Below are 12844 nucleotides of genomic sequence, written 5' to 3'. Positions count from 1 at the left end.
TTTAAGGTACGTACGTATGTTCTTGCATCTTTTGTTCAATTTCCTTCGTATTCTTGAGTTGGGTCAGTTAAGAAGTTTAATGGGAGTTGACATCATATCCTGATGTTCTTCCACCCCCAACAAGAAGAGCACCTGGAAGGCCAAAGAAAAGAAGGAACAAAGATGCTGATGAAAAAAGGAAAGACATAACAAATGTATCCGAAAAAGGGTTGCCAAAAAATGTTCGGTTTGTGGCATTTCCGGCCATAACAAGTCATCATGTCCTTCTGCACCAAGACAATCAACAACAACTCAGGCCCAAACAAGCCAAGCCCAAACACCTACCACTGCAGTCCCAACTGTTCAATCTCAGTCAATCTAGAGGGTTTAGACCAGGCAGTCTCAAGATTCCAACAATCAAACTTAACCATCTCAGAGGGTTCAGACTAGGCAATCTCAAAATGTCACTAGCAGTTCCAAACCAACTCAGAGGGTTCAGACAAGACAATCAGCACAAAGTGCAAACACCTCATTCCATCACAGTTTCTCAGCTGCTTGCCATGAGAAGGGCTACACAAAGACCAACAGCAGCATTTCAGCTACCAACATCTCAGAGACCAAAGATGCCTTATAAGAGAAAGTCCACATAGAAAGTTTGCAAGAATTCTATTTTTTTTTGAACTACTGATCATGTACTTTGGGATATGATGTATCTATGCTTATTTTGAATCTTTGGGAGTATTATGTATTTTGGAGCTATATTTTGTAGCTATAACAATATTGTTGTGAATTCAATGGCAAAAACAAAGTATAAACCAAGGAAGAATAAAGGACAAGGAAGAAGAAGAAGAACACAAGAATTGGTTATAACTGCTATTTTTTTACTTTCTCTTAAAACAAGATTACAAGTTTACAAGAATAACAAATAACCTCTCTCACCCTAAATTAGGATTTGCAGCTTAACAATGATGAGAGACTAGTATGCTATTTATAATAAAACCTAACATACTAACTAATGGGCTTTTTCAGCAAGGCCCATTACACAAGCCAACTAAATACACAAGCTAACTTAACAAATTAGGGTTTAAACACTAAAACTTAATTTAACATGCTAACAACCCTAGCATCTTCGACATCTGCATGCTAGACCCATCTTCGACTACAACATGCACACTTCGACACCAGCATGTGAACAACCTTCGACTTCATGCTTAACTCTGTCGAACTAAGAAGCTACCCTTCGACCATACTAGAGTTCGATCCAATATCTCACAAATCTCCACCTTGGACCTAACTCTACAACGTCAAGGGAACAAACTAGCTTTCTTCATGCAGCTTTATCAACTGCATACAGTGGAAAAACTTGCAACTTGGCAATGTCTTCTCCGCTGCCGCCAATTCTGCATTCATGGCTGCCTCTTCCTTCAACGCTTCCAAGCAACCTTGCTGAACCAGTAGGGCTTTCATCTTCAAGCGCCACAGACCAAAATCATTCACTCCGGTGAACTTTTTAATCTCATACTTTGTTGAAGGCATCTTCTCCACGCTCACCGCACCAATTTGTTGTGAATTCAATGCCAAAAACAAAGTATAAACCAAGGAAGAATAAAGGACAAGGAAGAAGAAGAAGAACACAAGAATTGGTTATAACTGCTATTCTTTTACTTTCTCTTAAAACAAGATTACAAGTTTACAAGAATAAGAAATAACCTCTCTCACCCTAAATTAGGATTTGCAGCTTAACAATGATGAGAGACTAGTATGCTATTTATAATAAAACCTAACATACTAACTAATGGGCTTTTTCAGCAAGGCCCATTACACAAGTCAACTAAATACACAAGCTAACTTAACAAATTAGGGTTTAAACATTAAAACCTAATTTAACATGCTAACAACCCTAGCATCTTCGACATCTGCATGCTAGACCCATCTTCGACTACAGCATGCACACTTCGACACCAGCATGTGAACAACCTTCGACTTCATGCTTAACTCTGTCGAACTAAGAAGCTACCCTTCGACCATACTAGAGTTCGATCCAATATCTCACAAATATTTTGGATGCTATATTCTGAATGTTGTACTACTAATGCTATATTCTGCTGTTAAACCAGAAATTTGAATGTTATACTATTAATGTTATATTTTGTTGCTATCTTATAACATGTAGGTCCTCCTTCATTTTAGCTTGAATCAACCAGGACCTATTTCTTATTAAAATGTATCAAAGTTGTCCTTAACCTATTTATTAATTGCATATGGTATTAAATTATAGAAACAAAACTAGAAGGCAGATATATCCAAAAGTAACCAAAACTGATATTAATCTGCAATTGTCATCAAAAGATTACATCAAAGTACCATATTCCATGTCTTACAACTTTAACCTTAACATAAACTAAGATTACCTATTTTTAAACAACATACAAATCAACACTACAATAATCAGAATTAAACATATCATGACATAAAAAAGCATCTTCAACATCTTCAAGACATTCTTTATCATCTGCTTATTGTATGGGTCATCCTTCATAAACATCTTAATTTGTACCTCCTTTTCATCACATTTGGAACACCTTAAGAATGCATTTGGTGGTGTCTCTGGTTTGATTTCATCACTTTGTTGGTTTTCATACCACATAAAGAAATTGCATCCAACTTTCTCATGTTCATTCTGCAACCAAAATCATTAAACTTCTTAACTGACCCAACTCAGGAATACGAAGGAGAATTGACCCAAATATGCAAGAACATACGTACGTATCTTAAAGTATCTGCAACCTTAAAAAAGCTTACCCAAGGTCCTTCCTTTCTTTTTAACTGAACGTATCACAGCTATGGATCCACACATGCATGTTGGTTCGATTCTTGATTGGAATCCACTCGAAATTAGCGAAAACGAGTTCTCAGCTCTCACATTTGTTCCACTGCCACTGTATTAAGCCATTGATGATGAATTTCAAAATTAGAGTTCTTGAATTTAGGGTTTCACGTTTTGATCCTTTAATTACAAGCCTCAGCCATTTATCTTTCTCTTTAAGTGAGTTAACAGACACAGTCAGCAAAGTTAAGTGACACCTAAGCACCGTTTGTGCCACATCACATTTTTTGGAGCAGAATCTGTGAACAAGGGCAACGTTGAAGGCGTTAGTAAAACTTAAAGGATTTAGTTGTAGCGAAACCAACATAAGGGACCAAAGTATTACAATTAAATAACTTAAAAGACCACGGGGTAATTTTGCCTTAATTTAATCTCAAGTTTTAGAGGAAAAAAAAATAAGAGTCATTGTATGATGGCATAGAAAATAAATATATAGAAGTATATATAAATAGTGGAAATAAAGGAATACCCCCATTAGTACCTCATTTTATTAAAGAAAGCTAGCTCACATAGTTAAATAATAAAAAAAATTACACATTAATACAAGAATGAAACAACTACGCGTCCCAAAGTCTCCATGAAACAACAAATTAATACAATGAGAACGAAGAATCATTCATTATTCCAATATTGAAATTTCCACAAGTGTATATCATCCTTTGTAAAGAGACGACAGCATTGAGAGCCACTGCCTTCAAAATAAATCAATTGAAATGAAATGGAAACTTTCATTTCATTATGAATAAACTAATCCATAATTGAATGCCATTTGCTCAACCTCTCGTCTGTCGCGTATTGTATGACTTGCAGTTGAGGCATTTTTGAGCCACAAAATGGAACTTAACATGACAAGTTTTTCCGCAGTCATTGCACAGAATCCAAACCTGCATGTTAAGGGTAATGCGATTAGTCCTCGCCAATTAAACAAACCATAATTCTCTGCTTCTCAATACTGAAGGAGCAATGAAAACTGACCATTTTATTTTGATATGACTCTGGCATTGCCGTGGCAGCAATCTCCATGTCCAATTTCTCCCAAACTTTTGACATATCACAGACAGACTTTGAACAGAGAGGGCATGCATACCTGATATGATACAGAATCAAATACAAGAATAAGGGCAATATTAAAAGAGATATGGAGAAGTAAGGAGACCACAAGCTCTGTGAGCACTTACTGGTAATGTTCTCTCATTTCATTCAGACAGCTTTTATGGATTGTATGTCCACACGGCATAACAATGACATCATTTCTTGAATCAAACAAATACTGCAGTCATCAATTTTGGCATGCATGAATCAGCCTCCAGCAATCTTAAAAGTAATTATAATGATATTTGAGATCCAATTTAAATTCAATGATATATTAATCATTACTTAGAAAGTTAAAAAATTCATAATTATTACAAGTTTAAACTGGTTCTAAACCATGAAAGTTGTAAATGTCACCTCAAAACAAACAGGGCAATCATGATGCATTGCTCCTTCCACACAGGGGTGACTGTTTTTCAGCAGAGTTGAGTAGCAACAACCTATGCAAACAAGTAGTAGTACATTTTAAAATTTTGGCACTGTTACATAATATACTAAGCAAAAAGCAAAGGGAAAAACATGATATACTTACCACACTTATTACAATGGAAGAAATTCTCATGTCCACCAGTTCTGTGCAACAATATATCAAAATCAATCAGTTTGAGTTTTGACACAAAGCCAAGGTAATAAATAAGAAAATTACAGTGCCTAAAGCTTCAAGATGGACTATGAAACCAAATATCAATTCACACCTGCAAATTCCACAGCCATTACAATGGTACTGCTGCTTAGATATCTGCATCATATAAAAGAAATAAGATAGTATACTATTAATTAAAAATTATATTTATGGATCCCAGCCTATTCTAACAAGCAATCGTTTATAATACAAAATAAAAACATGCGTACAACATAAATAGAAAAAAGAATCACATCATTTCTAGGATTAATACTCACATCATCGTCAAAGAGCTTGCATGTCTGACAGAAGTACTTGCCCATACAAACACCACAATTAGTACAGTTTTGCTGAACCTGAAAGTAGTAAAATAAGCACAATAAAATAACTTAGCTTCCGGCGTTCAAAGCAGATTGTATATGATAAATTTTAGATGTCATAAATGATTATTCATTGACTTATTGAACAAACAAATATTGGAGTTATCAAAAAGTTTCAAGCAGCATATAGTCTGGTGCTCTAGACAATATCTTAACCGACGACATTCACAAATCAACTTTTTCCGCAAAACATTTGGAAGAATACATGTATTTTATGCATGTGCAGAATACAATGTTTCCACCTTTTAATTTTGTTATGCATGTGCTTAAATGTATATAATCATATGCAGAGAGATCTTCTTTCTTAATTATAGATAACAAAGATTCAACTTATCTCAAACTAATATTTACATCCTCCTTTATATATTCTATATCACTATATCACTAATAAAATATTTAAAATATAGAAGAAATTCTAACTCACCTCTTGTTCAGTGCCACAAAGTGAACATATCACCTGAATATGTCAAAATTGTTTTGTTAGCATTAAGGACCACCTTTGGCAATGAAATAACATGAAAATATGGATATTAAAATTGAGGACGTCCAATAAATAAGAATACCTGTTTAACTTGGTGTCGGGGCATGTCATGTCTATGCTTCAAATCTATGTTGATATCATTCTGTAAAAAAACATGATAATAAAAGTAAGTTCCCCCAAAAAAAAATTAATACTGCAACCCAAGAATTGATCATCATAGTAGATTCTAAAGTCATAAAACATAAGTGATGAAACTAATTTGCATAGACCGCTAAGGCCCATTTAAGAGTTGAGCCATTAAACAGAAGTAAGGCAGAATACATATTTCTGAAGTGAAAACTCAAGTTGAAAGTGACAAGATCACATCACGATAAAAAATGGAGGACTGTCATACTAATAAGATCAGGAGAAATAGAAGGCAACTATAATTAAAATTAGACTGTAACTAATATGGTGGTCAGTGGTCATCAGTGTTGTTAAATAATGGTGGAATTTGATCACACCTTTATTTTTCAGCAATACATTTTTTAGTTCAAAATATTATCAAATAGTGGCACTAAAGCAATGTTGCATAGAGGAATTTGAACAACCCACTATTTTCGCAATCCACAATTGACAACACCAGTGATCTCCTCCATGCTGTCTATGCGACATGAAACCAAAGAATGCCAGTGGCATTTAGGGAAAGGACTAGCTAGAAATATGAAATAAAATGGAAACATATCATTTAAGCAACAATCATACGCTAAATATATGAAACATATTATAACAAAATATATTAGCATTTACTCACTTTTGCCTCATTGTGACAATGGCGGCAATCAAAAATCTCATTGCAACCGGGGGCCCTGATTCGACATCTTCTCCTGTAGTGTTGGCATCTGCAAATGAAGTATAACTTTATATATAAAACGAGAGCAAGAAATTCAATAATTTGAAGAGTAGAAATGAGCATGTAAGCAAGAAATTACCCATGTTCCATATATCCTTTATCTTGTAAATCATTTGTGTTTATAGATTGACTTGATTCTTCTCCGGGCAAGGATTCTGGATTTGAATTTGGAGGATAGACATCTTCTGTCATAGGTTTGGTGTCATTGCATTCAAAGTGCAAAGGCTCAGAGTGCAACACTGCCACCTCACCCATGATACAAGCTCTCCTCAAATAAGAGTATCAACTATATCTAGAAATAGGCAGTAAGCTTAATGACCTGCAAGTAGGAACAGATTTAGAACTAATCCTAAAACTTCTAAAGGCATATTTAGTCACCCCATCAAGCCAGGTAAACACCAAATGCATTGTTGATTTCTTGTAAACTTCTGCAGACCAATTGTAATCAGCAACACAAAATTGTATTATGTAGCTCCAATCACCACTACTCCAAGAGAGGAACACATCAAAAAAGTGTATACAAAAGAATTCCATATATTTCGAGGTAGCACTGGGGTTCTTCACAGCTTCTAGCAATAACTACAATTAGCATTGAACGATCACTTGATTCCTTGAAGAACTCACATAACCAAATCCAAATATAGTGGAGCCAACCAATAGAAACTTCGACCTATTTTGAAAGCAATAAATCACTCAATCAAATGCATCTAAGATAATAAAATATAGTATTTGTGTTGATTTTGTTATCTACAAAGGGCTGACCTACCTTAAAATGATGTTCAACATTGATTCCTCCAAAACCGAAACTTACCAAAACCAAATATATAATTTCCTCCATATCATGTGCATCATGATAAATTCCTTGGGGACACTTATAACACTTTTCTTATTAATAACTAAGTCACTTGAAAGCGAACTATGTTCACTAACAAATTGAACATTCATACTACTTAGGTTAAAATATCCTTATCTCATAGAAGGTTTGCAGCAGGGTAGGTTTGCAGCAGGGTTGTTTTCCAACGTAGACAAAAAGACGGTTGCTAATACAAGAGAGTGATTGTATGCAAGCCAAACTAGCTTCAAAGCCATTCTTTTTGGTTCATCAAAATTCTGCCACCATTAGAACTCAAACCTTCTCTTCTTTGAACATTCACTTATACAGTCAACAACTTTCTCTCATCCAACACAGTTGGACAGAGTGGACTAACCATAAATTAAAAATTGTCTTTACATTTGAAATGGTGTGAAGTAGACTGAAAATCTAATAAATAGACAGAAAAAGTTATTACAACAAAAGTATATGAGCTACAAAGAAAGAACTCAACATAGCAACCAAACAAACTCAAATATCTCTTATTAAAAGCAAAAAGCTTGATACATAACATGGAGTTGATCATAACATTAATAACTAATAATGATCATATTATTTTAATTAACACTTAAATATTAGAACTTAAACTCATTCAATTTTGGCTCTTAGAGTTTGAGTCTCTAGAAGCATAGTACTTAGCTATAAACTCAGAAGCCTTCCTATCTATATCAGGATCTCCAATCCAAGTACCTTTGTCTTCATCACTAATAAAAACCCTATTTTCTCTTCCACTTTCTTCCAACTTATCATAAGTGGTTCTACTAGAAAAACACCACTTAAACAATGTTGTAACTGAATTTGAAGGTGATTTCTTAGCTCCCCCCATGTTTAGTGTGGACTCTTGGTATTAGTTACTAACTAAACACTCTATTTAAGCTCTCTTATAAGCTATAATGCTCACAACAAACTCTATTTAAGCTCTCTTTAATGCATTAAACACTCTACTTAAGCTCTATTTATAGTTTTCATTTACTAAACACAAATAGCAAGCAAAGTGATATGTAGACATTTTAGTTGAAACATTTAAAAAGAAAATAAGCCAAAACAAGGCAATTAAACATCCATATTTTAAAATAGATTTTCATTTCTCAAAATGGAGTGATTTTGATTATGAAGATTTTAGTTGAATGAAAAGCAAAAACAGCAAAAACAGCAAATAAGCATATTAAACTAGAATAGGATACTATACATTGTATGTGAAACTTGCAAAAGTTGCACAATCAATGTATAATCAACCTAAACCTAAAAGACAAATATACTTGATCTAAATAACTTGTTCTGTGTCTGTGTATTCTACCATTCTTTGCCCAGAGAACAGAATTAATGAGTCAAACAAACTGACAATCAATCACATGAAAGAATATATCCTCATACCTTTATTTTATTTCAGAACTTCTCACAACCGACTGACCGGTCACGATGCTGCATCCGTAGATTCCGACCGCCGCTGCTCCATTGCACGATTTCAATCGGAGAAGAGAATGCATTTTACAACTACTGAAAAAGGCAGAGAAATAATCGATTGAAGAAGGAGAAGAGGTCTGTGTTTTCTCTCTCTTTGTGTCAATGCTATTTTATTTTATTTTTTATGTTATAATTAAACCTGCCACGTGTCATTAATCAATTGGTTGAGCCTGAATGTTGAAAAGTCAAACAAGTTACAATTGTTTCTTTTATTTTTGTCATGATGCTGATGGTGCAAAACGGGCTGCGCCCCATTTGAGGTATTTCTATGACTTCTTCTTTATTATTACACCCCACGTGTGCTGATACTACCCGCATGTGATTTAATCTTTGGGCCAGATTGTTGTTGGGCCTTTATTTTTCAGATTTAACCCCATGTTTTTCAGTGCACTAATGGTTTCATTTGTTTGATTACACAAAAAAGGAAAACATCAAATGTTTTTACTATTTAGATTTATCAGATTTCTTCTCATATTAATATATAAAAATCCAAAAATATGGTTATTTGTTTAGTTTAATGTTTATTCTCTTTTTAAAATTTGGTTTTGTCTTTATTCAAATTTCTTCTTTTATTCAAGTTTTTATCAATAATTATTTATAACTTTACTATTTTCTCGTATGTTATTACTAACATTTTTATTTTGATTGCGAGGTACCACTTCATACTAAGGACTCTCGCACTTTATGGACATTTATAATTTGTAATTTTAATTAATTTAGGTCTGTAATAGTTAATTAGGTAAATTTACTTTTTCGCACCTCCTATTATGTAACTACCCCAAAGCCCTGTAATAGCGTAGGAACCTTTACTTTTCCGCAATTTATTTTCTGTAAATATATTAACTGCTAGTAATTAGGATTGTATGGCAAAACTAATAAATCAAACGCTAGCTCACTAACTTCAAGATAATTCAAATATTTTGATTCCAAAATGATATACGAGAAAATAATCTACTATTGATCTAAATATTTTTATATACGAAATTTACTATCGCTCCAAATATTTTTGTAAATATTTGCCTAAACAAAACTGAGGTCTGTATTTGGGAAAAAATCTATTATTGATCTATATATTTTTATATACGAGAAATAGTATTTATGATCAAATATTTTTGTAAATATTTTCCTAAACAAAAATGAGGTTTGTATACGGGAAAAAATCTATTATTGATCTAAATATTTTTATATACGAGAAATAGTATTTATGATCAAATATTTTTGATCCAAAAATGGTATACGAGGAAAAATCTATTATTCATCTAAATATTTTATATACGAAAATTTAATATTGATCCAAATATTTTTGTAAATGATACATAAATAAAAATAATATTTGTATTATTACTTACGAAAATATTGTTTATGATCCAAATATTTTTTATTAAAAAATGGTATACGGAAAAAAAATCTACTATTGATGTAAATATTTTTATATACGAAATTATTATGGATCCAAATATTTTTTAAAATGATACCTAAACAAAAATGAAGTCACTATACGGGAAAAATATATTATTGACCTAAATATTTTTATATACGAGAAATGGTATTTATGATCAAATATTTCTGAACTAAAAATCGTATACGGGAAAAACTATTGTATTTTGATCTAAATATTTTATGATACGAAAATTTAATATTGATCCAAATAATTTTGTAAATGATACCTAAACAAAAATAATATTTGTATACGAAAAAAATCTATTATTTACGAAAAATAGTATATATGACCCAAATATCTTTTATTCAAAAATGATATACGGGGAAAAAATTATTATTGAGTAAATATTTTTATATACGAAATTTACTATTGATATAAATATTTTTGTAAATGTTACCTAAACAAAAATGAAGTGTGTATACGGAAAAAAAATCTATTACTGATCTAAATATTTTCACATACGAGAAATGGTATTTATGGTTAAATATTTTTAATCCAAAAATGGTATACGGGAAAAAACCTATTATTGATCTAAATATTTTTATATACGAAATAATCTGAAGTTACTGATTAAAATATTTTTTATTAACAAGAACATGAAGTTACGTATCACAATATTGAATATTAACGGAACATGAAGTTACTTATCATAATATTGAATATGAAGTTACTAATCACAATATTGATTATTGACAGGAACATGAAGCTACTGATTAAAATATTTTTTATTAACGGGGACATTAAGTTACTGATCACAATATTGAATATTACGGGAACATGAAGTTACTGATTAAAATATTTTTTATTAACGGGGACATGAAGTTACTGATCACAATATTGAATATTAACGGAAACGTGAAGTTACTGATTAAAATATTGAATATTAACGGGAACATGAAGTTACTGATCACATTATTGAATATTAATGGGAACCTAAAGTTACTGATTAAAATATTGAATATTAAGGGAACATGAAAGTTTCTGATCAAAATAGTGAATATTAACGAGAACATGAAGTTATTAATCACAATATTGAATATTAACGAGAACCTGAAGTTACTGATTAAAATATTGAATATTAACGGGAACATGAAGTTATTTATCTCAATATTGAATATTAACGGGAACATGAAGTTACTGGTCACAATATTGAATATTAACGGAAACTTGAAGTTACTAACTAAAATATTTAATATTAATATGAACACGAAGTTACTGATCAAAATATTGAATATTAACGGAAACATGAAGTTACCGATCAAAATATTTTGAAATTAATGGGAACGGATTTACTGAGCAAAATATTAAATATTAACGGGAACATGAAGTTACTGATCAAAATATTGATTATTAACAGAAATGTGAAGTTACAAAAGGCTATTTAGACACAATTTAATTTTGGTGATTTCAATTTGGTTTCTGATTTTTTTTAGACACAACTTAATATTAATTATTCTTATTTTTTTCACAAAATGTTAATTACTTTTAATATAATTTTTTCTATTAAAAATTATATATCTGAAACAAATGTGCGTCCCGTACCAGAACCCGTGCGAACGCACAGGTTTGTTACTAGTAATTTAGTATGATAATGATATATGGTTGCAAAAGCGTTTCAATTAATTAAATTATAAATTAATTCTATTAAAAACGTATAAAAATTGAAAATTCGGGAATTATAATCCATATATGCAAAAGTGTTTCATATAATTAAATTAAAAATGTCTAAAAATTGAATAGACAACGATTATAATACATATATACAATACTCTCTATGACCATTATTATAAACAAATATTTTCTTTTTAAGTTCATTGAATAATTAATGTATCTGTTCTTTTATAAAGACTAGATACATTCATTATTTAATGAACTTAAAAAAGAAATATTTGCTTATACTTCAGGCCAGAGGGAGTAATATATTATGTATTTAATATATCTATCATATATGAAAATAAGGTGTTCTTTAAAAACCTAAAATACCCTTCTTGCTCCATATTATGTAAAGTGGATGCCTCTAACTTCAAGCAGTTAAATAAGATTAATAATAAATTAATAATTAACAATAATAATAATAGTAATAATAATAATAATAATTACTAATTAATTTTCCCCACAAATTTTCCCCACTTACAAAAACCACCTTTAAATCCACTACTTCATTAACTTCTTCCATCATCCATAAACCGCCTTTTTTTTTGGAAATGATAATACTTTATTTCAAAACCAAAAACAGTACAAGCAAGGCGATCAAACGATCCAGCCGCAAACTAACCCCTAAGGTAACATAAGCCTGGCAACATAAGGTCTCAAGTTTGACTTCATCCAGCATCTACTAATAACAGTTTCCACTATCTTATCCTCTATGCTAGGACTACTATTTATTTCCCCAAAGCAAACACCATTTCGAAACTTCCACAGTTCATACACAGTTTCCGTAAAAGCTGTCTTAAGGAGAATAGCTTTATTACCCTGACCTTAATTGCAATTAACGATCCAATTTAACTCCTCGCTCCAATCTTGCGGTTGATGATCACAATGCAGCCACTGCAACACAGAACGCCAAATCCTAGCAAGTTTCATACACTTGAAAAAAAGATGTTGTGACATTTCTTGTTCTCTACAGAAGCAGCAAGTCTCGTTGCCAATCATCAAGAATCTGTGAAGCCTCTCTTTTGTTGCAAGGCTATTGTGGCAGGCCATCCATACCGTAAATTTCGCTCGCGGACGAGCAA

General features: G+C 31.8%; 1 protein-coding gene across 3 annotated transcripts; it reads right to left on the bottom strand.

The window, feature by feature from the left end:
- Positions 1–3324: 3324 nt before the first annotated feature.
- Positions 3325–8750, bottom strand: LOC131596222 (probable E3 ubiquitin-protein ligase RZFP34). Of its 3 annotated transcripts, none has more exons than XM_058868827.1 (13): positions 8579–8749; positions 7100–7594; positions 6413–7003; positions 6235–6322; positions 5524–5583; positions 5385–5417; positions 4859–4936; positions 4654–4697; positions 4491–4531; positions 4316–4398; positions 4045–4136; positions 3842–3953; positions 3325–3750 (listed from the first exon to the last, which is right to left on the bottom strand). In XM_058868827.1, exons 3-13 carry the CDS (start codon positions 6586–6588, stop codon positions 3640–3642), a joined length of 918 nt encoding a protein of 305 aa, XP_058724810.1. In that variant the 5' UTR covers positions 6589–7003; positions 7100–7594; positions 8579–8749; the 3' UTR covers positions 3325–3639. The 3 variants fall into 3 exon arrangements, with proteins under 3 accessions (XP_058724810.1, XP_058724811.1, XP_058724812.1); XM_058868828.1 differs by lacking the exon at positions 8579–8749 and having other exon boundaries at positions 6413–6652; positions 6733–7003; positions 7100–8459; XM_058868829.1 differs by lacking the exon at positions 7100–7594 and having other exon boundaries at positions 6413–6652; positions 8579–8750.
- Between the last annotated feature and the right edge of the window lie 4094 nt (positions 8751–12844).

Source organism: Vicia villosa, linkage group LG4 (assembly GCF_029867415.1).
Source record: "Vicia villosa cultivar HV-30 ecotype Madison, WI linkage group LG4, Vvil1.0, whole genome shotgun sequence".
NCBI lineage: Eukaryota > Viridiplantae > Streptophyta > Magnoliopsida > Fabales > Fabaceae > Vicia > Vicia villosa.
Note: the sequence above shows the minus strand (reverse complement) of the source record. Positions and strands in the feature narration are given on the sequence as shown.

What these genes read in the sequence shown, in the direction of transcription:
- LOC131596222 (XM_058868829.1), bottom strand. Translation starts at nt 6,588, where the DNA reads ATGGGTGAGGTGGCAGTGTTGCACTCTGAGCCTTTGCACTTTGAATGC. An exon ending in GCAAGCTCTTTGACGATGAT is followed by an intron (nt 4,698 to 4,858) that starts GTGAGTATTAAT and finishes TATATGATGCAG; the next exon opens with ATATCTAAGCAGCAGTACCA. An exon ending in ATTGCCCTGTTTGTTTTGAG is followed by an intron (nt 4,137 to 4,315) that starts GTGACATTTACA and finishes TGATGACTGCAG; the next exon opens with TATTTGTTTGATTCAAGAAA.